The sequence below is a fragment of the Penicillium griseofulvum genome (genome assembly GCF_001561935.1).
Source record: "Penicillium griseofulvum strain PG3 chromosome Unknown contig_6, whole genome shotgun sequence".
In the NCBI taxonomy this organism is placed as follows: Eukaryota; Fungi; Ascomycota; class Eurotiomycetes; order Eurotiales; family Aspergillaceae; genus Penicillium; species Penicillium griseofulvum.
In genome coordinates, this window is record NW_024467419.1 from 986,672 (window position 1) to 1,009,900 (window position 23,229).

The following is a 23,229-nucleotide window of genomic DNA, read 5'->3' on the forward strand; positions in this document are numbered from 1 at the left end:
GGTCAATCAGGACCGGACGAGAAATATTCGGCGCATCCATTTCCGGCCGCAATCCGAGAATGGCCGACTCCAACAGCAGTGGTGGTCGCAGGCCGACATACTCTGCCGGAACGATCGCTAAAGTGGTATGGTGACCCTGAACAAACTTCATAGGTTGTGTTAAATATAGGTTCTAATAACTTTTTGTTTAGGCTACGGACATCCTGAACGAAACATTCCAGAACATCATCCATGACCTTGTCGCCAAAGTGCACCGTGAAGAGAAGGTGGCGCGCATGCGGACTGCGGTGGTTCTCGCCCGACAGAAGGCGGAAGAAGACGCAATCATGCCAGAGGAGGCGCCCAGCAAGACCTCAACGGATACAAAGAGAGAAATTGTTCTCGATACCAAGAAACTCGCGGGTATGCGCGTGGAGACGGATGCAGCCGTTTTCAACCGCGGAAAGGTCTTCCTTAAAGGAAATCCGATGAAAACCGTGAGAGAGCATGTGTGCCCCGATTGCCGCCTCCCACGACTCATGTACCCGACCACCGGGGCTCGTTCTCGTCCCCCTCCCGATCCCGATGTTGAATATTGTACAAACGTACCCATGATCGACCTCCCTGGCCATGACGTCCACGGCAAGCTCTTTGCAGTCATGCCGAACCCCAAGAAAAAGAAGGGTGACCGAGACAGCACCATTCCCGAAATTCCAACTACCAAGTGCCCTATCTGTCCACGCTACTTTGTCATGACTCGTCTCGCCCAACACCTTGAACGCTGCGTTTGCGGTGGCCGCAACGGCGGCCGCGATGGGGGCCGCGATGGGAGCCGCAATAAGACTCCCACAGACAGCAACGGCAACAGTCCCAGTTCATCGGCACCCAAACGCCCTTATGCAGATGACGATGAAGAAAGTCCCAGTCCTACTAAGAAGAAGAAGCTGAATGGACCCAAGAAGGGCTCTTCCGCAAAGCCCGGGCCGAGTAAGCTCAAGCAATCGTTCACGGTTGAGGACAACGACGATGACATCAAGAGCGAGAACGCCGACTAAGCTTCCATTTGTTTTCTCCATACCCTTTTTTCCTATCATGGTGTCCGCGGCGTTTGAGCTTTGTTTTGATGGGCTGGGCATGTCCTATGGCGTCTCTGGGTCTGGTTCGGTCTGGTCATGGTTTGACCTTTCCTTCGAATAAATCTGCATAGATGAATGATGACGAGGGGAATGGACTTTGTAGGATGTACATTATTTGATAACATGAAATACAACTGACAGGGGCATTGCACGAAAGATGCAACTGATTTGTGCTAATATTAATATCTTCTTCGTTCCTTACTACTGAGAACCCATTGAATGATCAAAAAGTCCACTAGGTAGTTATACATCTCAACATGTATGTACACTGCAAACTTTGAACTAATCTCACCCCGAAACCACCCGAGCATCATCAACCTTTTGTGGTACACAACAGAATACTTATATCCCCATGGGCTATCTTCGGCAATAAACACAGGTTTAGATATCTTGCAGAAGAAACAGAGGCATTGCACGTTATTGCCCTTATCTCAGATAGTTGCTTTATCCTCTACAGTATTCACTCGGATGAAGATAGAAAGCGTTTATCACCTCAGGTCCAAAACAGATCTCTATAATTTAAGAGGAACTGAAGCTAACCGGTACTGCATTGTATTGTCACTTGTCCTCCAATAAGAGTAGACGCATGAGAAGGGCATCTTAAACAATAAAGTATCAGGCTTGTCCTCCACATATATATAATCCGTAGCACATTTAGCTTCAAGAATTACTGGACCAAATGTAGATCTTATTCATGCCGCATGTGTAATTTCTCATCTGTTCTATACAAATAACATACGGTTCATCAAAAAAAGAATCACAACTAGCAGGGGATCTTCCTGTGAGGAGCCCTAGGTGCTCCTAGTTTGATCCCAGAGCTCAGTAAACCAGTAATAGATGATACCCGAGTATTAGAAGGAAAAACTACATAGTATCCAGTGACAGTAGATGCATGATTCTTGTTTTAAGATGCAGGTAATCAGGGATTTATTTGGAGACTTTATGTGTGTATATTGTAACTAGGTGGTTGGCCAGTTAGCCCCGGGGCACCTGGGCACTGTCGATGCTTAATAAGTGCGGGGATGCGCGGGCATTTCACCTTGTCAATCACCAACCAAGCCTGAATATTCTCTAAAATGGCTGATCTTAGCGCATGGGCAGCTCCTCGTCTCTCCCAGCTTATCCCGCTGGATTCAGATTCTCTTTCTCAGGTTATCGACTATGCTGCCAGCCTCTCGAGGGAGGCATGTGCGGACCACCTCAAAAACCTCCTCGGCGACTCCCCGGCCGCCCTAGAATTCATCTCCTCCTTTAATGCACGCCGAGAACCACAGCGACCACCTCAGAACCCATCCACACAAAGCAGGGATGCATCAAGATCAACCGGAGGAGCCGGAGCCAAGAAGGGCAAAAAGAAGGCTCCCTTACACAGTGCTGGCCCACCACGTCGACCCGATGACTACGGCGATATAGCAGGTGGCTATAAGAAAGCAGATGAGGAAGACTATATGTCTTCTCGAAAATCAACTGCTCCCACTCTTGCACCGTCACCGCATGGGTCCTCAGCCTTGCGCATTCCCTCCCCCTCACCCGCATCAGCCCCGAAATTACCGCCATCCGCGAGTGGCTCCACGATCTCGGACATGTTACCAAATGTGCGATCAAAAGTGAGCAAGTCAACACGCCAAGGTGGAGGAGCAGGGTCGTCTTCCAAGGGAAACCCAGCTCTCACAACCAACGACATCTCCGACCTAACCGCAGCTATCGCCGCACTGGAGGTATCGACGAATCCGAGTCTAGGACAGAGGCGCAGTTGCACCTGCTACGGGTCACTGCACCCGGTATTTGATCCGGCACCGAATTGCCTCAACTGCGGGAAAATTATCTGCTCCCTCGAGGGCCTACAGCCGTGCTCATTCTGCGGCACACCGCTCCTGTCTGCCGAAGAAGTGCAAGGTATGATTCGAGAACTACGGGCGGAGCGCGGGCAAGAGAAGATGCGCGTACACAATGAGGGTGTTCATCATGAAGGGGGTCCTAGGCCTACTCCTGGGTCCGAACCTCCTAGCAAACTGGATGCCGCGAAAGCACACCGGGATAAACTGCTCCAGTTCCAAGCGCAAAATGCGCGCCGGACCAAGGTTGTCGACGAAACAGCAGATTTCGAGACTCCAAATGTTGCCTCAACCTTGTGGATGACACCTACACAACGTGCACTTGCGCTCAAGAAGCAGCAGCGCATTCAGCGCGAGATGGACGAGAAGGCTCGTCCTGAGTGGGAGAGGAAGAAGACTGTGATGAGTCTTGATATCAAGGGCGGTAAGGTCCGCCGGGTTTATCATTCCGCACCGGCAGAACCAACCCCAGAGACCAATGAGCCTGAAGCTGTTGAGGAAGGAGGTGATGTGGACAGCGCGCGAGGACAACATACTTTCAGCCGTAACCCCCTTCTCGCAGCTGGTGGTCTCATGCGACCTGTTTGGCGCGCGCCAGAAATAAAGCAGACTGAAGCAGCGGAGCCAACTGAACGAAAACAGACTTGGCGACGTGTGCAAGATGACAACGATGACAACGAGCAGTGGATTTTGGATGGAGGAATACATGGGCACACCACTTAAAACATAATCTTACATGGATTTAAGCGGAAGCTCTAAAGCGTGGGCGCTTCAAAAAGTACTATTTCAGGCGATCTTCATAATCCTGAATCAACCATCTCAGGAGGTAATTTATAGAAGTTATCACCAGCTTCACTACCGATATGCGGCAAGACAGCCTCATAGAAGTGTGCTTACTCTGTATCCCTGTCGCACATTCCTCCACCAAAAGCGCGGAATTCTCGGATGTCTCATTGACTGATCGGCTAATAACGGCGATATTGTCACACTTCCCAGGACAACCCGAGTTAGTGGAGTCGGTAAACCCAGGTGCTACTGTATGACCGAATTCGTGGATGACGGCAGCCTACCAAAAATAGAAAAGACATATCCGTCTATGTTACATTATTAAAGTAACCATGAATCGCGTTCACTGCAAGGTCTTAAGTAAATATTTCTCTCGAGTCCATAAATCCATTATAATCTAAAATTCGAACAAAAGTACCAGACATGAAGCGGGCTTCCCCGCGGATGCCATAACGCCAATAATATGTGGGTATTTAAGCGTAACCAATAACCGATGCTGCATTGTACTATCAATCATAAAAAAAACAACCGCCTATAACCGACAATAGAAAGTTAAAACAAGGTCCTTTGTAGAAATGTCTTAGGGCTCCAGTTCTACGAGGCCTAATTCGTACGGGTCCATCGTCATTGATCGCGGTTGGGGACGGGTATCGGCGGCCGAAAGAGTATAAAGGCCATCTGGAGTATGATAAGAAGTTAACAGCCAATCCATTGTTTCTTCATGATCTCACAAAATGCTTATTGAATCTGTACTGGAGTGTTTTTCTCTACAGAGGGTCCTGGGAGGCTTGGTAGGGCTATTAGCAGTAGCGGTACGCATATCCTTTTCCGATATCCATGCACTCCCATTTCCAATGTCTTAGACAGTAGGCTAATTTAACTCATTTCAGACCATCGCCTACGCCCTCTACAATCGTTTCCTTCACCCTCTCCGCCGTATCAACGGTCCCATCCTCGCATCTCTCACACCCTGGGTCCAGCTCTACCATGGCCTGAAAGGTGATCGCCATCTCTGGCTACATAAGCTACACAGTCAGTACGGGACACACGTGCGCGTTGCGCCTAATTTTGTTTCCGTCAACTCGGACCGTGGATTGCATGATATCTACGGACACGGGAAGCGTCTCCAGAAGGCCGATTTCTATAATGCTTTCCCCGCCATCAAGGGCGTGTATAACACGCACAACGCGATTGATAAAACCATGCATGGTCGCAAAAGGAGAGTCCTTAGCCAGGCTTTCTCGGATAATGCTCTTAGGGGAATGGAGGATGTAATGCTCCTCCATGTGCGTCAGCTGTGTGCCGTGCTGGCTGGGTATGATGGGGATTTCGAATCGCATGATCAGAAGGGAAATGTCAAGAACATGGGTAACTGGTTTAGTTATCTCTCGTATGATGTTATGGGCGAGCTCTGCTTCGGGAAAAGCTTTGATATGCTTATTTCTGACTCCATGAGATATAAAGTTGGATTGGTGGATCGTGCTGCGAACAGGCACTATGTGGTAAGCATTTCTATTTCGTTATCATAGAAACACTTTTATCTGATTCTCCCATAGTGTGGACTTTGGATGCCCCTGGACACATGGGGATTGGACCAGATATTCATCCGCAAGCTGACGCGCGACCGATGGAACTTCATTATGAATTCACGTGTTGAAGCAAACGAGCGCGCCAAGGAGCGTACTCAGATCGGTCACGACGCTAAGAAGGACTTCTTTTATTACCTGTTGAACGCGAAGGATCCGGAGACAGGCAATGGACTTAGCACACCTGAGCTTTGGGGAGAGTCAAATGTTCTCATGATCGCGGGCAGCGACACAACCTCGACTACACTGGCAGCCACACTGTTCTACCTAGTTCGGAGACCAGATGCACTGGCCAAGCTGAGTGCCGAGGTGCGCGGTGCCTTCAATGAAGTCGAAGAGATCGTTACTGGTAGCGAACTCAATGAACTGGTGTATCTCAAAGCATGTATCGATGAGGCGTTGCGTCTGGCCCCAGCCGTGCCCGGTGCGATTCCCCGTGAAGTGATGGAGGGAGGTGCTGTGGTCGATGGTGTCTTCTTACCTGCTGGTACAGACTGCGGCACACCGACATACTCGATCCACCGTCAAGAGCGATACTACCGGGAAGCAGGGACATTTATTCCAGAGCGCTGGATTGAGGACGCCACCTGCATGGCCTCTGGGAAGTCTTGGCAAACGACGAAGGAGAGCATTGAGACTGCGCGACACGCATTTTGTCCATTTAGCATTGGGCCCCGTGGATGCATTGGCAAGAGCATGGCCTTTATGGAGATGCGGCTGACATTGGCGCGGCTCGTGTTCCTCTTCGACATGTCATTGGCGGACCGTGAGGGCGAAGACGCCGGGGGTCATTTGGCGCTGACGGATCATTTCACTTCCGCGAAGAATGGACCGAATGTTGTATTTAGACGGAAGTAATTTAGTTTATTTTTAGGGAATTTATTCTTAAAAGCGGTCATGTCGAATTGCTGAAACATCAAAAGTGTCGCTTAATCTCTCAGCCTTATCGCCCCCCAACTTCTCGACTACTCAGGACACGGTTGCGCGTCTTGGCAACAATCCCTGACCTTTTTACTTGTTGATATTGGATTGAAACAAACCTACATGGATCTGATCGAAGGGTCTTCTCCATCATGACCTCGCCATTGATTGTGACGTTCGTGCAGGCGACCATTTTAAATGCCATTTCGAACGTCCTCGCGCAGCTGATTGACCAGCGAAACAACAAAGTAAGGGCTGTTTATGTTCTAGACGCCCAAATATAACAGAGTTAACAAAATACTAGGCCCCATTCACTCTAAACACATTGGCTCTTCTCCAATTTGTGGGCTATGGCATCTTAATCGTCCCCCCTAATTTCTACTGGCAACGCGCCCTTGAAGCGCGTTACCCGGGGTTTCCTACGCGTGCCGAATTCTCAAATGCGTTCAGTATTCGATCACTGAAATCTATCTTCTCGCCTCGTGCATGGCTGTCCCTCTGTTCAAGAGCTCCGCAGGAAGATTCACTCCCTAGCCACAAGGAGAAAGAGAAGCATGTTCGATGGGCGCCGCGAAAGCAGCCATCCGGGCTGCGTAGCTTTATTATGAAATTCTTCTTTGATCAAACAGCTGCTTCAATCGTCAATCTTGTGCTATTTGTGGTTGTCATCAATTTGCTGAAGGGGGAGAGTCTGAAAAAGTCATGGGAATTGGTTGTTTTGGTAAGTTGTGCTATTGAACAATATTGTTGATACACAGATGCTGACTTTTCTGTAGGATTTCCGGCCTCTTATGAGTGCGCGTTTGAAATATCGGCCTATTGTCTCGGTCTTAATGTACACAGTCATTCCTGTAGATCGACGAGTGGTCTTTGGAAGTGCATGTGGAGTGATCTGGGGTGTGTATTTGAGCTTATATGCTGGTGTTTAGGTTTCTGCCATTCTGCTTCTTTGTGTTACTTGAGCGTTTGTATTATCATCTTTGGAAAGCAATTGGTGTAGTAACATCTCAAACGGGTTTACTCATATCATAGAGCTCTAATAAATAGAATAAAGCGTGACAGATGTCCGAGTACTCGGGAAGTGTCTATTATAACTGCTAGCAGTGGGACTCAAATCCCAGCACAGTACCAATGAAGTACTCATTGCTTAGACCTAATCTAGTATGATCAGATTCCACGTCGTAATTGAGGCGTGCACTTGCCCCTGGATAGGGTTTGTGCATCCATCCCCAAAGAGAAATAGGGAGATCATAAACATAGAGAGTAAAGGGTAGGACTGTGAATATCAGACAAAGTACAGAATCAATAACACGTCATACTCTTAAGGTTTGAAGATTTTCCCGTTTTTAATACCAGGGCTCCTCTCAGCCCTATATTGCACAGTGGGTAATATTCTATTTATTTATATGTTAGTTCCTAATATCACTCTGAAAAACGCGAAAAAGCGCGTTTTTAAATGAGTCCTAAAATTTATAGAGGGAAGGCAGTAGGTTGAGCCGATACTATTAGATTAAGGCTATGCTTTCCAGAAATTCCAGCCAGGAGCGCAAGATCAAGGATGATGAAACTACACTAGTCCCACGGTATGGCTAGGATAGAATATTACGATGCTAACTCATTCTAGACAGACAAAATCAAAAAACTACAAGAAGCGTGACATCTCCCGGCAATGCAATAGTGAGTAACCATATAGTAAAAACCTCTTTCCCGACTAGGACTCGTAGCAATTCTTCGATAAAGAAACAGAAGCCAATGTTAGACAAAGAGACAAAGAAATGGAAAACAAACATATATGTGATAGCATATGATTATCACAAAGCCACTATATACAATCTTGTTCATGCATCATTACTTAGGTATAGAAATTGGAAGGTAGTTAATTGCAAGTGATCTTCCTATAACTAAAATACATACATCGAGATTAGGTATCGTTTGTATGTATAAGCCGTACAAAGGATACGGGCTGGTGATTGTACAGCTATTTGTATTATGCCAGAGCAATTTCCACTAATAAAAACCTAGAGATAGCGGGCGGTATAGCAAGCTAGGAAGGCGGTAGATGCTAAATTTCTGCTGTCACTCGTAATTTTTGGGGATCACGTGCGGGCGATTATCGGCTATACTGCCCGGTAATTGCGGGGCGGAGAGGCCCGAGCCGTACCGCCTCCGGGCTATAAAAGAAGTCGATGGCCCCGATTCCTTCTTCCCTTCTTTTTTCCCCAACTTCTCTTTGCCTCTTGGCTTAGATCAAGTGTAGTATCTGTTCTTATCAGTTTAATCGCTGACATGTCTACCCCCCAGTAGACTTCAATGATTACTCTAATATTTGAAACTCGGGACTGGCCTCTGTGCTTGCGCATGCCAGTCCCACAGTGTCGCTGGGCTTACACTACCCCCGGCTGACGCGACACTTTTTCATCAATTCACCCGGCTTGACCGAGTGCTTGGAGAAGAAGTTTTGAATGTTATGAGCGTGTCACACCCCGTAGTCTCTAGAGCTTTAGTGTTCATCGTCTCATCTCCTATTCACTATGTACCTAGATGTCCTGTAGAATTATCCTGAGAGGTCATGAGTCTGTGAAGCTATAATGACATTCACCCTCCTCGCCTGCTCATTGAGCAACTGTCCATTCAACGCGCTGTCATGAATGACGATGCCATCATCAACATCCAAGAGTCTGTCTCGTCGACGCGCCCACCACTCATCGTGTCACACACACACACGAAGAGTTCTGACAGCCAGGACTCTCACAATTAGGTGTCTCTCGTGAACAAAACAACCCATAAACAGCCCATTGCTAACGCAACTAGTCCCCCTCAGTTCGACGCAGCTTTTCAACAACACGCTACCCAAACGGTCGATTCAATCCCCAAGTACATTTGCCGTCCCTTACGCATTAACCCAACCTTCTATGAGACAAGAGTTCTTGCACTACCTCCAGCTTTGCTAACGCTGTTGTAGCTCACACCTATCCTTGCTGGCGAAACAAACTTCCCCTCGTGGCCCACCGCATTCGACTGCGCTCTCGACACCCGGAACCCTCAACGGAACGTAAGCTCAACAGCTCCCAAGGACCCTCCAATAACTGAGTGGACCCACAAGTCTCGTCACCTCTCATACCTTCATGCTACTCCATGATACAATCCTGAGCGCCGAAGAAACCTGCTACCTACAACCCAGGTCTCTCAAGCAGAGAACTAAAAAGGGATTCATTCAAAACACAGAATCCATCAGACAAAGCAATGATATTGATTGGTCTTATATCAGACATTAATATACGCATGAATTATCATAAACAATAGAAAGGCGTGGGTACATGGCCCAACATAATAAGCTCTTAACCAACCCATAAAGAAAAAGAAACATAGAAAAAAGAACAGCTGAGACCAAGAATGTGCATGAAAGATTCCAATCCGAGCATGAGCCTCAAACAGGGGCTATCTCGACCTTCTTACCCTTCACAGACAACCACTCAACGAAGATAGGTCCAATGAGCGACAATGCGCCCATAGCAACAGCGACGTAGAACGTCTGCATAATAGCAGCGTTATAGGCAACCAGGACACGGTGCAGGGCCTCGCCACTAACGATAGTGCGGAGCATAGTAGCTCCAGCAGCCATGAGCTTCGCAGCATCCTCGTCGGGCGCATAGTGAGCCAAGTTGTGCAAAAGCTGATTCTGGAAGACGTTCTGCGCGACGGAGACGAAGATAGCGCCACCAAGAGTCTGGCCAAACAAGACGATCGCAGTGCCACTGGGTACATCTGCGGGCTTGAGGGCAGTCTGGGCGACGATCATAGGCTGCTGCATGCCCAGACCTAGACCAATACCGAAGAGTGCCTGGTAGCCGATCCACTTGGAGTGGTTTGAGTCTATCTCTAGGGTTGTTAGGAGTCCTGCGCCGATGGTCAAGATAACGGCCGAGGCGATCATGAACGGGGTGTAGTATCCACAAGCTGTGACGAGGCCTCCGGCCATGATGGAGATAACCACAACGGCGATGATCATGGGCAGGTTCATGATGCCGGATTTCAAAGCGGTTGCACCCTTGATTGATTGGAACCAGATTGGGAGCTGTGAATGTTAGGGCCTTGGGCTGGGTAGGTTGGGAGAGGGAATAAATAAGAGGGCACTCACGTAAAATGTGAAGATGAAGAAAGAAGCACCAAGAGCAAGGGCATACCATGCTGAGCCCCAAACGTTACGGTTCTTGATCAGACGCGGCGGGACAGTTGCGCGGTCTCCGGACCAGATCTGCACGCCAATGAAGATGAGACCGAGAACGCCAAAGACCACGAACAGACCGATAATGTGCCCGCTGCGCCACGCATACTTGGTGCCGCCCCATTGCAGTGCAAGCAACAAGCTGATGATAGCGGGCAGGAAAAAGAACGAACCAATCAGGTCCAGCTCCTTGAGCTGTTCCTTCAAGGTGTTTTTCTTCAGGATGGCCTTGGGCGTTTGGAAGAAAAACAACACGGAGAGGAAAGTCACTCCTCCCAAAGGCAGGTTAATATAGAAACACCAACGCCAAGTGAGGTGGTCAGTGAATGCGCCTCCCATACTGTTGGAAGTTAGCATGGCTCGGTAGTGAAGCAACAGGAAAAACATACAGAGGGCCGGCTACATTGGCAATACCAAACATTGCACCAATGCAACCCGTGTACATAGGTCGCTTGACCAGGGGTACACTCTTGCTGATGATGAGGATAGAGCCCGAGAAAAGACCAGCCGCTCCGAGTCCAGCGATGGCTCGTCCGCAGATGAGTCCGACCGAGGTGGGAGTGACCGCGCAGACGAGAGAACCGACCTCGAAGATGCAGAGTGCGATGAGATATATCCACTTGATCGAGTAGAATGTGTAGAGTTTGCCGAAAAGTAGGGAAACGGCGCATGTTGTCAGGAGATATGAACTTCCGTACCAGCCGACGTCTTCGAGTGAATTAAATTGATCAGTGATTTTGGGAATTGCCGTTGCAATAATGGTGTTGTCCTGGAGGGCTAGTGTTAGCTGGATATAATCAAATTAAGCAGACTAGCAGTGCATACCAATGCCACGCAGAAGACGCATAGACAGAGAGCAATGCTGATCAGAGTCAACCTCCATGCGTTTGGATACTCTTCCTCTTCCACCGGTGTCTCGGCGTCGCTGTCCTCTTTTTTCTCTTCTTCTGTTGGCTTGTCGAATGTCCCCTTGGGGGCCAGCTCCTGGGTGGAGTCTCCATTCATTTCCGCATTGTGAACAGGTGTCTGAGTACTCGCAAGCTCTTTGTCGGTATCATCATTGGCGCTCGAATTTCGTAAAGGCTCATCGACTAGTGTGCTCTCTTTTTCACTGGAGGGCTTTGAAGTTTGATCGGACTGTGAATGGGTGTCATGCTTAGGTGCCACGTTTTTGTGTTCGGGTTTGTGTTCGGTATTGTCTCCAGGTACATCTACCTTGGGGGATTTGGCCTTGAAGGCATCGAGGAAGCCCATAATTAAAACAAAAAGCCAGTACTAAAAGCCAAAAAAAAGCTTCCAATGTGATTTAACGAAAGTTGAGAAGAATAAACAGGAAAACAAAGGAATTTAAAAGGAAGAGACAAAATTAGCCAAGATTGACATAAAAAAAACAACAACAGTTCGTACAGGTCTCATCAACCCTGCGGAAGGAGAAAAGGGCCAATCCAGGTGGCACAAAACTCTCTCGTATTTCAAGTGGCCATGTGGTACGTGAAACTGAAATTTTCCGCCGAGGTGCATATTGCAGGCCTTTTTGTCCCATATTTTCGCAGTTAGGCAACGATGTCTAGTTCTCGAGATAGTCTATTACTTCCATAGTAACGATTGTCGATGCAGTTATGCAATAATTAGTCGCAGTTCACACATCATAAGTCTTCCGGATAGCGGATCTGTTCTCATCCGACAGAATCTGAATCATAATATGCGCTTTAATGCGGGCCAAATGTCGGGTTCGGTTTGCCCCCAGCGGGGCTGCAGTCAGGAGAATGCAAGGATCAGGGTGATCTATTATTTAATTGTTGCATGAACTTATGTGCGAGTCTTCGGTTGGAGTTGTTCACCAATCAGCGATCAGGAGATGCGAGTCGTGCACCCCCTTGCTGGAGCTTCCAAGAGAAATATCCTGCAACAAATTATAAGTACGGAGTACGGACTTTGGGAGTACACCGCTGTTGACTAAACAAGGGGAAAAGATAAACAAGTCCGAATAATTTGGAAAAGAAAGGGTTCTAGACGAAACTGGTTTGATGGGGGTTTCCAAGGTTGTTATGGCTTTGATGATCGACGGCTGACAAGGATGACAAGACTCTAACGAAATGTGGATTAGTGCAGTATGGAACCACGGATGCAACACGGATATCGGGGTTAAGCTTGTTCCTATAATGACATGCCCCCAGGTGCTCACTTGGAAGTTTCATCCTCCTATAACAATATTCCTTCATATGATCTTACTCGTCTCCATGAGGAAAATGATTAAAGAGGTCACACGATACCTTTCCCATGTAGGGGTATAGAACCATCATAGCAGTTCTGTTTCAAAAAGGTCCCATTCTCCCAAGTACAACATCGGCATAGTCTCAGCTGATATATGTTGTATACTGGTGCTGCTCAAAGATATATTCCCATCATAGTGGTTCCGTGGGAAGGGGGGAAATGGATATATAGCCGTCTTAAAATGTCATCTGAATGAACTTCGTGTTCGGAAATAGAGTAAGCTTATTATTACCAACTTATTTTGGACATAGTCATATTGCATATTGATTCAGGAACTCAGCTCGTGGTGTTACCGGTGCGTATACACGGCAGACTGCCTACTAATCCGGCGTAGTACAGCATACTGCATACACTGATAGAATTATAGACCATGATTGGCTATATCCTACCCAATCACCTGGTATCTATGTAGGAAGATGAGCAGGTACACTGTACAATGGATATATTGGGAACGGAGATAGAACTGGGCCAGAGCTTCGATTGCCATCATCATCAACGGGGATAACGAAAACCCGGGGTAAGCCCGGGGTTAAAGGATGCGCAAAACGGGCTGACAAACCCCCAAGGTGCTAACCCCGGAACTCCGGGCTCTAGATATAACGAGGTATGTTGTAAGAAGATCAGATATAAAATGGTACCTCGACCGACCAGAATACTTCAATCCATCACCGTCAATCTACAACACATTACAACTACTACCTCAAACCAACTACTACTTCACAATGGAAGAACTCTTCAAAGCCGCCCCAGAGCCCGCCACCCCTCTGGGCCGTTACCGAATCCTCTCCTCAACAGCAAGCATCCGCGTCTCACCCCTCCAACTGGGCGCAATGTCCATTGGCGACGCCTGGAGCGGACTCATGGGCAGCATGAGCAAAGAGCAATCCTTCGCACTGCTAGATGCCTTCGTCGCCGCCGGCGGCAACTTCATCGACACAGCTAACAACTACCAAAATGAGCAATCCGAGACCTGGATCGGCGAATGGATGGCATCACGCAACAACCGCGACCAGCTGGTCATAGCCACAAAGTACACAACCGATTATCGCAGCCACGCACTCGGAAAGGGCAATGCCCCCAACGCCTGTGGAAACCACCGACGTAGCATGATGCTCAGCGTGCGCGATTCGCTCCGAAAACTCCAAACCGACTACATCGACATCCTCTACCTCCACTGGTGGGACCACGCCACCTCCATTGAGGAGGTAATGGACTCCCTCCACATCCTCGTCGAACAGGGCAAGGTCATGTACCTCGGTGTCTCGGATACGCCTGCGTGGGTTGTTTCCGCGGCGAACACCTATGCGCGCGCGCACGGCAAGACGCCGTTCTCTATTTATCAGGGACGGTGGAATGTGATGATTCGGGACTTCGAGCGTGAGATTCTGCCCATGGCGCGGCAGTTCGGGATGGCGCTTGCACCGTGGGATGTGCTTGGTGGTGGACATTTCCAGAGTGCTAAGCAGATTGAGGAGCGGAAGAAGACGGGAGAAGGTCTGCGGAAGGTGTTTGGGAGTGAGCAGTCGGAACAGGAGAGGCTGATCTCCGAGGCGTTGGCGACTGTTGCTGCTGAGCATGGGATTGAGTCGGTTACTGCTATTGCATTGGCTTATGTGATGTGCAAGGTGCCGAATGTGTTCCCGATTGTTGGAGGTCGCAAGATTGAGCATCTGCATGATAATATCCAGGCTTTGTCGATTCGGCTTACGGATAAGCAGATTGAATTTTTGGAGGCGGCGACTACTTTTAATATTGGGTTCCCCAATAACCTCATTGGGAGCGATCCGAGTACCAATGGTGGCCAGATGAGCTTGCTAATGGGCACGTCCGGTCGTATCGATTTTGTACAGGCACCTCGGGCTGTTGGATATGAGCCTGGTAAATAGAGGGCTTTGATGTCCATCAGAAGTCTATACTGTCAGTATATAGTAGGACTGGTATAAATATTGTTCTTTTTATCCGCCATGGGGTACATCTACTTGGAGAGATTAGAGATTCATTAAAAAGCAATGGAATAGTGAAATAAGAGATAAACAAGAAATGAAGATGAGAATGGGCGTAGAAGCCAGTTTAATGCAATGTACTGTTGTCGCATGCCGTTCCACGCCGGGAAGGCCTCGAAGTAAAATGTCTCTGCAACTCCCGAAAAAAAAAATCGAGCCCCCCAATATAATGTGACATAGTGATGGGAAGTATATGGAATGGGACGTGAAAATTGCGGATGCCCGCACCGGCAGGTTGGAAACTCCTGCGGGTTGGCAAGTTGACCATCAAGATCTGAATCTTCATTTCAGCCGACAGTGTTGCCATGGGGTTGGATGAGTGAAGGGTGAGGGAGTTTTGGGTTGGGTATTTGTTTTCGGGGGTAATCGATTGTGGTAGGTCTGATGTTTGGAGTAGTACCAGGAAGTCGACCAAGCCACCTTCCAACCTCGCGGGGGAGGATGGCCGCTGTAAAGGTCACGAAAAATGAAGAGCCCCAGCAGGAACAATAAACAGTGCCATCATTCTTCAAGGAATATATGAAGGCAGCCATAGGCTAGTTCAAGTCATTTACTCCCTGGGAATTTCAAGGCCGTCGACCTTGTTAGCGACGAGCGCAATCAGAGCTGCGCCAACACCGCTGCCATCCTTGGAGATACCAATGCGGACCTTCTTGTCGCCTTCGACTCCAACTTCGGGAACTTGGCGCAAAGCTTCACGCAGGTGTCCTTCGAAGTTGGGGTAGAATTCAACAAGACTGCCATCAACACCGATGTCGACCATATCATTAGTCGCCAGCTTGTTGGTGTGCACGAGAATGGCTGCCAGTGGAACAGCGCTCAGGCGAGCGGCACGTCTTCCAATGGCGTGAACAATGATTTTCACGGCCTTGCACTCTTCAAGACTGGGGTTTTCAATCTCGAGGTGGTCCTTCAATCCGGCCTTCACATCCACCAAGTCGTCGCTGTTATCAGCCTCGACTGTACTCAACAAGCTTGTATCAAGACCCCATTGACGGAAGAGCATAGATTTTTCAGGGATGACAACCTTCGAGTCCTTGTTGGGCTTAAACAATCCCAATTCGGTGTCGTGGTGTAGAGACAGGAGCGCACGGCGCAGAATTTCGCCCAAGAACATGCCAGAAACACGCTTTTCGAACATTTGCACACCAGGGTTGTTGCTGTCGGCATCGAGCTCATCATCAAACACAGTGGTAGGGAGCACGCTCATGTGGTTATCGAAGCTACCCCACTCAGCATTGATAATCATCTCGCCTGTGGTGTCATCAAAGTGGGCGTCCTTCATGTCCTGAAGCTTGGTGATATTCTTGGTCTTTTCCACATAGGCACCATTGGTACCGGTACCGAAAATGGCACCAATGAAAGTGCCAGTCTCGCCTGGCGAGGTGTATGAACGGGCCATGAGAGTACCGACGGTGTCGTTGACCAGCGCAGCCACACGCACTGGCAGGTTCAAGTCATCAATGGCTGACTGAAGCAACGCGCAAACATCGTGGCCAACCGCATCGGGAATGTTAAAGCCCTTAGTCCAGCGGATCAGGGTTCCGCGGTTGATACCGCACTGACGCACGGGGAAACTGAAGGTAAAGCCCAGATCAAACATGTCCTCTTCATTGTTACCATTCTGTCGGCGCAGCTGGTGGGCCTCAAAGTGCTCGTTGTGGTGGATGCGAAGGAATGCCTCGATTTGGCGGGCTAGGAATAGGAAGAGATCCTTGGATGTGCCAGAGGCCATCAATTCACGGGGAATTAGGATCTTGGATTGGGTGAGGGAGAAAGTCGTATCGCCGTGCAAGAGGACCGAGCACACACGGAAGTTAGTGCCACCGAGGTCGACTGCCAAGTAAAGGCCCTATAACAAGGAGAATCAGCGGGCAATTCCCATTGTAAATAGTTCGCCTTCATACCTTTTCTGTGCCATTTGGCACCGCAGTCACGAAAGTAGGAATTTGGCTCAAGGTGGCGCCTTCTTTGGTCAAGCCCTCTTCGGACTGCCTGATATACTCGGCAACCCCGCGCTGCACTTGTTCGGCGGGGTAATCAAAATCTCGCGCAATGCGCGTGGCTTGGTCCAATAGTGAAGAAGACATGGTGGGACAAGAAATGAGAATGGCCGGGTAGAGAATTTAAGATACCGGCTGGGAGAATGGGGGAGGAATAAATAAGGAAGAAAAAAAGCGGGAGAGTGAAGAAATAAGGAACGCAAGGAACATCAAGGTGGGATGACGGAGCGGGCTCCATGAGGTCAATCTGGTACCTTGGTAATACTTTACCGGCCGTAATAATCGTCACTGTTAACGAAGTATTTATAATGTACTCCTATGATAATGGGGAATTGCCGGGTTCACCGGAGAGAGTTACTTTATTTTATTTTATTTTGTACACTTTTATTCTAATTATATTTGAAGTAGATTGAAGTAGAGATAGAGAATCAGTAAACAGTGTTTTTCAAGTATCTCTACACTGTGGTCCCATCTAAGACCGAAAACAGCTTCTGCCTGATTCGTAACCTTCTTTTTTTTTTTTCCATGACGCCATGAACAGGAGATTGAAATTTTGGCAGACTTAGACATTGTGGGGAGACTGTTATCATTGTTACTGGTCAATTCTTTCTAGTTGCATATTTCCCCCCGGCTTCACCGGTGAGCGACACAGGATAAGACTGGGGCAGGGGACGGGAATATAGAAAATGCCACGTCGGGGCGCACGGGGAAAGGTATTTCGCGCATTTCCCCAAACAAGTATACCTGCATATGCTCATTTACGCTTTGTGCACGGGGCAATTTTAACATTTCATTTTATGTCGCGCTTACAATGTACAACATAGGTACCTATACAAGATCGGGATAGATCGGCCCCATCCCGACATAATCGGCCCTAGGATGAACCCGACACGGAATCCCGAGTGTGGATGTCTGGCACCCCATGGAGATGATGAGACATGTGGCTTAGCCCTTATTAATACTTATTCCAAGGTTTCCATTGAAACTCCCTCGTCATATGTTCGCCCATATACATGTAGGCCCCGGAGATTCAATTCGCTTATAATTACTCCGGTAGAAAATATCACGACCATTGAAAGACACGACCCTTTTGCCTGAAACAAAATTTAGTATTAAGGTCCGTAGTATGGTCCGTAGTATGGATTCATCAAATATAATTAGGGTTATCAAGCTTTTAGAACTTTCCCCCATACTTTAACCTGCTTCAAGGTAATAATGACTTTTTATACTATGTAGAGCTAGCATAGTCAATATCCTTTATAAAACAGCATTTTTGTACGCTGCCTTTTCTTTCCCGTAGGCGATACCGCGATAATACTCGATGCTATGGCATGTACTTGCCTTTTCTTACCAAAAAGGGCTATAATCCATGGGGATATCATCCAAATGTTTATATAACGATAGAGTCCGAGTCCCGTGCTACCATTGATTAAATATCACATGGCGTTGAGGTGCGATGGCTGTCATAATCGTTTAGTTTTAGCAACGTCATTCATGTATTAAGGACTAGGTTAACTAAGACTAGAGCACTTTTCAAGTTCTCCCAAGGATTGCTGCTTGGTTCCGTCATATTTCTGTTTTTCAATAGGCCATGTTGTTTGGAAACCTGTATTTAGCATTTGAAGTTGATGGTGCTGAATCCATTAATATTGGCTATTTAGTGTATTACTGCTCGAATACCATAATGTCCATTGTAGTTCCAAAGTTCGTTAGAATGCATGACGACACAGGCAACTGGCGCCCCCGGACCGAGGATGACTAACTAGGGTCACATGACCTCCAACATCCTCCGAACTGAACGGGTTGTTAGCGGGCATTCCGAACCATCACTATCTTTCTATCTTCACAGGCCTCGTCCTTTTTGCCGAAAAATGGGTGCTGGAAACTCTAAGCCCGAGGCTTCGGCTGGCTCACAACATGTGTTCTCAAGGTACTGCTCTCCGACCTCAATTTCAGCTTCCGCGGCATTTGGCACTCGATGACGGAGAGAACGGGAACCACCTCCAATTGGCGCCAATTGGGAAGGGCAAATGATTCCTGCAGATCCCTAGGAGCTCTCAAGATACAGTCCCCATTTGCGACCCCGCGGAGCTAATCCAAAACATCCTACAACAAACGCTAACATAACCATGCACAGCAACTCACCCGTCCAATTCTCCTCCAACCTAGTCGATGCACTCCAATCGACCTCAGAGGTGAGCACAACACTCCTATAAACAAACCCACAGCTTGACACCTAAGCTCACAATCCAACCAAACAGACCGACTCCACCCGCGCCAAAGCCCTGGAATTGGAGATCCAAAACCGCGTCGCGCAGGAACTGAAGCGCCTCCGCGAACGCGAGCAGCAAACCCTCGCCGAGATTGAGAAGCGCATCTCCGAGTCCAAAGATACCTCCCTGCCCGTCACAGCAGCGACCGCGCCCCTCGCCCCCTCCACCTCGGGCTACCCAGCCGGCTCACTGAACCTGGACGCCCCGCGGATCCCCTTCGCCGGCCGCCACCACGACCCCGTGCCTGCCGCCCCCGCGCCGCAGGAGCCCGTTGCCGCCGCACAGCCCGTCCCCAAGCGCGATATCTCGCGCGACTCTGTAGCTGCCGAGATTGAGCAGCTGCGCAGCAAGCTTGATGGACGGAGGAAGCTTGTGGAGCTCGATGATGGCGTTGCTAAGGCCCGCGCGGATGTTACTAGCTGTTTGCAGTTGAATGACCGTCGGCCGCTGAACTGCTGGGAGGAGGTTGATGCTTTCAAGCGTGAGGTTGCGCGTATGGAGGCTGCTTTCGTGGATCGTATTGTGGGTTAGATTGGGAATATAGCGGCTTCATGTGAAGTGTCTACGTTTTATGGGACGTGATTTTGGGCTGGGAGCTGCTGTACTGTATGTATAGAATGTGCATTTTCTTTGTTCCATTTGTTTTCATCTAAAATAGGATAGAGTTAATCCATGGATGAAAGTAGATCTATGTCGTTTAGCCCTTGGGAGGGCTATTATTTTGCTAGTAGAAAGATATACTAAGTATCAAGTGACTGGAGCAGATGGGGCTCAAGACTACAATTGGACATCTCCACTGCTGAGCACGGTTCATTGAATTTCATATCATACAAACTCCCACATCCCTAAGCGGCCACTCTTCTCTCCCGATGACCGAATAATACACATTCTTCTCTCAGAAGGCTTGACATCGGGAGCTAATACTTTAGAAAGTTGGATAGACCCAATGCCAGTCCCTTTGCCTTCGGAAAGATTATAGTTTCCTGTAGTGACAAAACCAATCAGGTCATCTTCGGTGGGCACGTCCAATGGCTCAGAGTCAAATTCTTCGTCAACAGACGAGATGAGAGCCTTCGCAAGGAGACGCCTAGCCTCTTCAGATTCGGGCGCAGGGTTTCCTCCCTTTGAGAGTTTCGGCTGACTAGGCTTGTTGGCCCTTGCCGAGCCAAGATCAAGCCATTTCTGGCGTAGAGTCGGGTCTGTAGGAAGTCGGTAGATTCTTGCGCGGGGTGTGGGTGTGCCTCGTGTGGTGAGGGAAAGATAGACCGTGGCAAGGGTGGAGACATCAACGGATTTTTTGTCGAGCTTACTTAGATTTTGGTAAGTGTCGACCGGAGGAAGACGAACATTGTGAATATTGAGTGGTGGTATGATGGGAGTAGAGGGCTCGTTTTTCTCAGCCTCCTTGGATTCAGTTGGCTTTTTAACCGAGCTGCCATCGGCAGTTTCCGTCGAAGCATCGTCCTGTTTCGGCCCTTGAAGAAGCCTTTCCCAGTCACAGGCCCACCCGTGGCCTATCTCACCCCTTGGACGACCATCTCCCAACGAAATGTTATCGAACTCGGGGCGACGCCCCTTAGGACGGCGCTCCCAATCACGTCGAGCTTTCTCGGTCTCGCGCTGGCCCCATTCCCAGCCAGCTCGTGTTCCTGGGAAATCTCCAGGGAACCAAGGCTGGCCCGCTTCGAAAGCAAGTTGTTGCTGCTGCTTCAAACCGCCAAGCAATGGGTTTCCTCCGCTGGATAGTGGGTAGAACATGATTGAATACCAGACCGGGACAACACATTTCCAGGGTAGTAATACAGTCCAGGACCCCGGGGCATTGCTGCGGTTGGCCCGGGCCTGTGGCTTGTTTGCGAGTATCATGATCGGGATTTGAGGGTCTGATGGTTGGGATGGTGGATATTCTCCAGGGCCAGAAAGGGTGCGGCGCCGGTTGATAGCCTTCTGGCTTGGGAGCTGACGGGCCGCTGTTAACCGGGCGGATCGGTCGAACAGCTTAGAGGGCCCTTGTGTTTTGTCCAGATGCCATGTAGAAAGTAAGATAGCAAGGTCATTCATGTGGGATTCGTTGTTGGGGACGTGAAGTGTGCGTGGCGGGAAGTGCAGGCGAGGATCAGAAATAGCAAAAGAGAGCAGGGCATTATGCGGTAGTGAGGATGGGTTTGATACCCCAAGAAGAGATGGCCAGACAGCTTCCGGGCTCTGTGGTGATGGAGCGGTACCGTCTGGCCCAAGAATCGGTTTCAATGTTGCCAACAAGGCCTCGGTAGACCCTGGCCCTGTGATTTCAATGCTACCAATTTCGAACCTCAGGTCCTCAACCATGACAGGTGGATTTTGCGACTTGGATACCTTAAGAACATCCGTCCACAGCTGGAGGAACGCGGAAGGATGGACTCTAATCCAGAGTTTTCGGTGATCTTTCTTGGATGACTTGGGCTGTGGTTCCCCGGCATCAACCATCTCAACATCTTCTTGCTTCGCACACCATATTAATGTCACTGGTGCAGTTGGACGTTTCGGATGGTCTTTTTCAAAAGTCCAGGCCTGTAGAGACCGAGTCCCAGCTCTCCATTTCTTCCCCTTGGTGCCCCATGCATTGTCCCCGTCGATACCCACTGCCGTTAGGACAGCCTGGATAGCTGGCTCGGTTCCTTCTAACTGGATGGTAGACATATAGCTCATATCCCACGCCACAGCACCCCGGGCGCCTCGAGCCCGGTGCGTAGGTCGATAGCATTTCTGGGTGGGGGCCAAAGGAACAGCAAAGCGCCAAATCGGATCCTTGGTCGTGGCCATATGAGCTCGCTTTGCATGATACAAATGAGTAGGTAGCCATGTCTTGCATTGCTGGCGCTTGCGATACTTGGGCTCAGCCGGAATAGGCCTCGATAGCTTATTCTTCTTGATCTTAGGAACTCGTGGTGCAATATCGAAGGCATGACTTCCCTCCTTTTCCAAGGAAGTTTGGTTCTCTTGGTCCCGCTTCAATTTCGCGGCCGCCCGTCGGGCCTTGGTTTTTGAGTTAAGAGCCTGTAGCCGGCGAGCGGTATCGAGTCGAATGCGCATTATCTGGGATGGCTTGCGTCTGCGCGCCGTAACAGTAGGTGTATTATCCTCGGCCATCTAACATGGTTGAAATAGTGGGTTAGTTAATGGCTGGCAATTCGTAGATCATTGTCAATGAATACCTCGCGCTTGGCTCGAGCCCTCAACCTCCGTGGTACCCGCTTCACATTGTGACTCGCCGTCCGCCGCCGGAGGGTGCGGGGAACTTTTTGGAAGGCGCGTGTGGTGAGAGCACTTCTCGACCGCTTCATTCCCTCCTCCAGCGCCTGAATCTCAAATGCCCGAGCTGCAGAGTAGGCGGCGACATCGAGCTCGCCCGTTGCGGAGAGGGCAGCGTCGGCCGACTGCACAGCCAAGGTGCGCGCATCGAAAGTTTTGGCGCGTTTGCGAGATGCTCCGGCTGGGCCATGAGGTCCTGGAGCAAAAGGTTTCCGCTTGGCGGAAGGGTTGGAAGCCATGGCTGCTGATTGAATTTGTGTCGATGTTTTTGCGAGTGAAAAAGTTCCCGGGCTTGGCGCGTCATGATCGGCGGGCCCAGGATGATCTTACTGCTCTTTTACACTCACAATATGAGAACCTGAATCGATGCCGAAAATGACTGCTTTTGAAGCTAAAAACGGCTGCCTTTTCTTTAATTTTCATGTCCCTTGACTACAGCTCTGTAACACCTTCTGCACTAACTATTTACGTTATCTTTTCCACAACGGTTTCGTCAAAAACTTGACCATGTATAATGTATGGCGGGAAAAGGTCAGTTAATTCCTTTTTTTCAGCTATCAAAGCGATATATTTGTGTTTATATGCATTCAATAAGATGGGGGTCCTATGCTGGAAAGCGCAAATTCCAAGTCAACAAAGTGCACGAGTAATATGAAACATACTTCAAGTCGTTGCATATTCGTGTCAGGGCTTTGCTTTATTTAAACAAGATGGACACATTCATTTTGCCTTCAGCTCCAGGAAACACAATGTATATGTTATTTTCATATGAACATGACAATACGGGGTACAATGAACATCAGAAAATAATGCAGTTGTGCAATGCAATCTCAGAAAAACTACGCGAAAGCTCTGAGAGAGACCACTTCTCTCTATCACTGGAGGGATACTAAGCTTGCTGCATCAGCATACGATTT

At 48.9% G+C, this 23,229-nt stretch overlaps 8 protein-coding genes across 8 annotated transcripts; 5 read left to right on the top strand and 3 right to left on the bottom strand.

Annotated features, from left to right (window-relative positions):
* Positions 1 to 59: 59 nt before the first annotated feature.
* On the top strand, positions 60 to 1,034 carry PGRI_074860 (SAGA complex, Sgf11 subunit; the record flags this gene model as incomplete). The annotated part of the gene is made up of 2 exons (XM_040795200.1): positions 60 to 125; positions 192 to 1,034. The coding sequence occupies 2 exons, from the start codon at positions 60 to 62 to the stop codon at positions 1,032 to 1,034; spliced, it is 909 nt and encodes a 302-aa protein (XP_040652877.1).
* Positions 1,035 to 2,191: 1,157 nt separating this feature from the next.
* PGRI_074870 (C2HC5-type zinc finger protein) lies at positions 2,192 to 3,673 on the top strand (the record flags this gene model as incomplete). Its single annotated transcript, XM_040795201.1, has 1 exon — positions 2,192 to 3,673. One exon carries the CDS (start codon positions 2,192 to 2,194, stop codon positions 3,671 to 3,673), a length of 1,482 nt encoding a protein of 493 aa, XP_040652878.1.
* A 797-nt stretch (positions 3,674 to 4,470) lies between these two features.
* Positions 4,471 to 7,928, top strand: PGRI_074880 (Cytochrome P450; the record flags this gene model as incomplete). The annotated part of the gene is made up of 9 exons (XM_040795202.1): positions 4,471 to 4,548; positions 4,627 to 5,238; positions 5,293 to 6,162; positions 6,429 to 6,491; positions 6,548 to 6,964; positions 7,020 to 7,140; positions 7,720 to 7,729; positions 7,773 to 7,826; positions 7,868 to 7,928. 9 exons carry the CDS (start codon positions 4,471 to 4,473, stop codon positions 7,926 to 7,928), a joined length of 2,286 nt encoding a protein of 761 aa, XP_040652879.1.
* Positions 7,929 to 9,670: 1,742 nt separating this feature from the next.
* PGRI_074890 (MDR family MFS transporter) lies at positions 9,671 to 11,722 on the bottom strand (the record flags this gene model as incomplete). The annotated part of the gene is made up of 4 exons (XM_040795203.1): positions 9,671 to 10,318; positions 10,382 to 10,808; positions 10,858 to 11,237; positions 11,294 to 11,722. The coding sequence occupies 4 exons, from the start codon at positions 11,720 to 11,722 to the stop codon at positions 9,671 to 9,673; spliced, it is 1,884 nt and encodes a 627-aa protein (XP_040652880.1).
* A 1,742-nt stretch (positions 11,723 to 13,464) lies between these two features.
* On the top strand, positions 13,465 to 14,628 carry PGRI_074900 (putative aryl-alcohol dehydrogenase Aad14; the record flags this gene model as incomplete). The annotated part of the gene is made up of 1 exon (XM_040795204.1): positions 13,465 to 14,628. The coding sequence occupies one exon, from the start codon at positions 13,465 to 13,467 to the stop codon at positions 14,626 to 14,628; it is 1,164 nt and encodes a 387-aa protein (XP_040652881.1).
* A 667-nt stretch (positions 14,629 to 15,295) lies between these two features.
* glkA (glucokinase glkA) lies at positions 15,296 to 16,835 on the bottom strand (the record flags this gene model as incomplete). The annotated part of the gene is made up of 2 exons (XM_040795205.1): positions 15,296 to 16,597; positions 16,653 to 16,835. The coding sequence occupies 2 exons, from the start codon at positions 16,833 to 16,835 to the stop codon at positions 15,296 to 15,298; spliced, it is 1,485 nt and encodes a 494-aa protein (XP_040652882.1).
* Positions 16,836 to 18,619: 1,784 nt separating this feature from the next.
* PGRI_074920 (Mic19 family protein) lies at positions 18,620 to 19,552 on the top strand (the record flags this gene model as incomplete). The annotated part of the gene is made up of 3 exons (XM_040795206.1): positions 18,620 to 18,678; positions 18,886 to 18,943; positions 19,010 to 19,552. The coding sequence occupies 3 exons, from the start codon at positions 18,620 to 18,622 to the stop codon at positions 19,550 to 19,552; spliced, it is 660 nt and encodes a 219-aa protein (XP_040652883.1).
* A 294-nt stretch (positions 19,553 to 19,846) lies between these two features.
* Positions 19,847 to 22,551, bottom strand: PGRI_074930 (ribonuclease P/MRP protein subunit POP1; the record flags this gene model as incomplete). Its single annotated transcript, XM_040795207.1, has 2 exons — positions 19,847 to 22,150; positions 22,216 to 22,551. 2 exons carry the CDS (start codon positions 22,549 to 22,551, stop codon positions 19,847 to 19,849), a joined length of 2,640 nt encoding a protein of 879 aa, XP_040652884.1.
* Between the last annotated feature and the right edge of the window lie 678 nt (positions 22,552 to 23,229).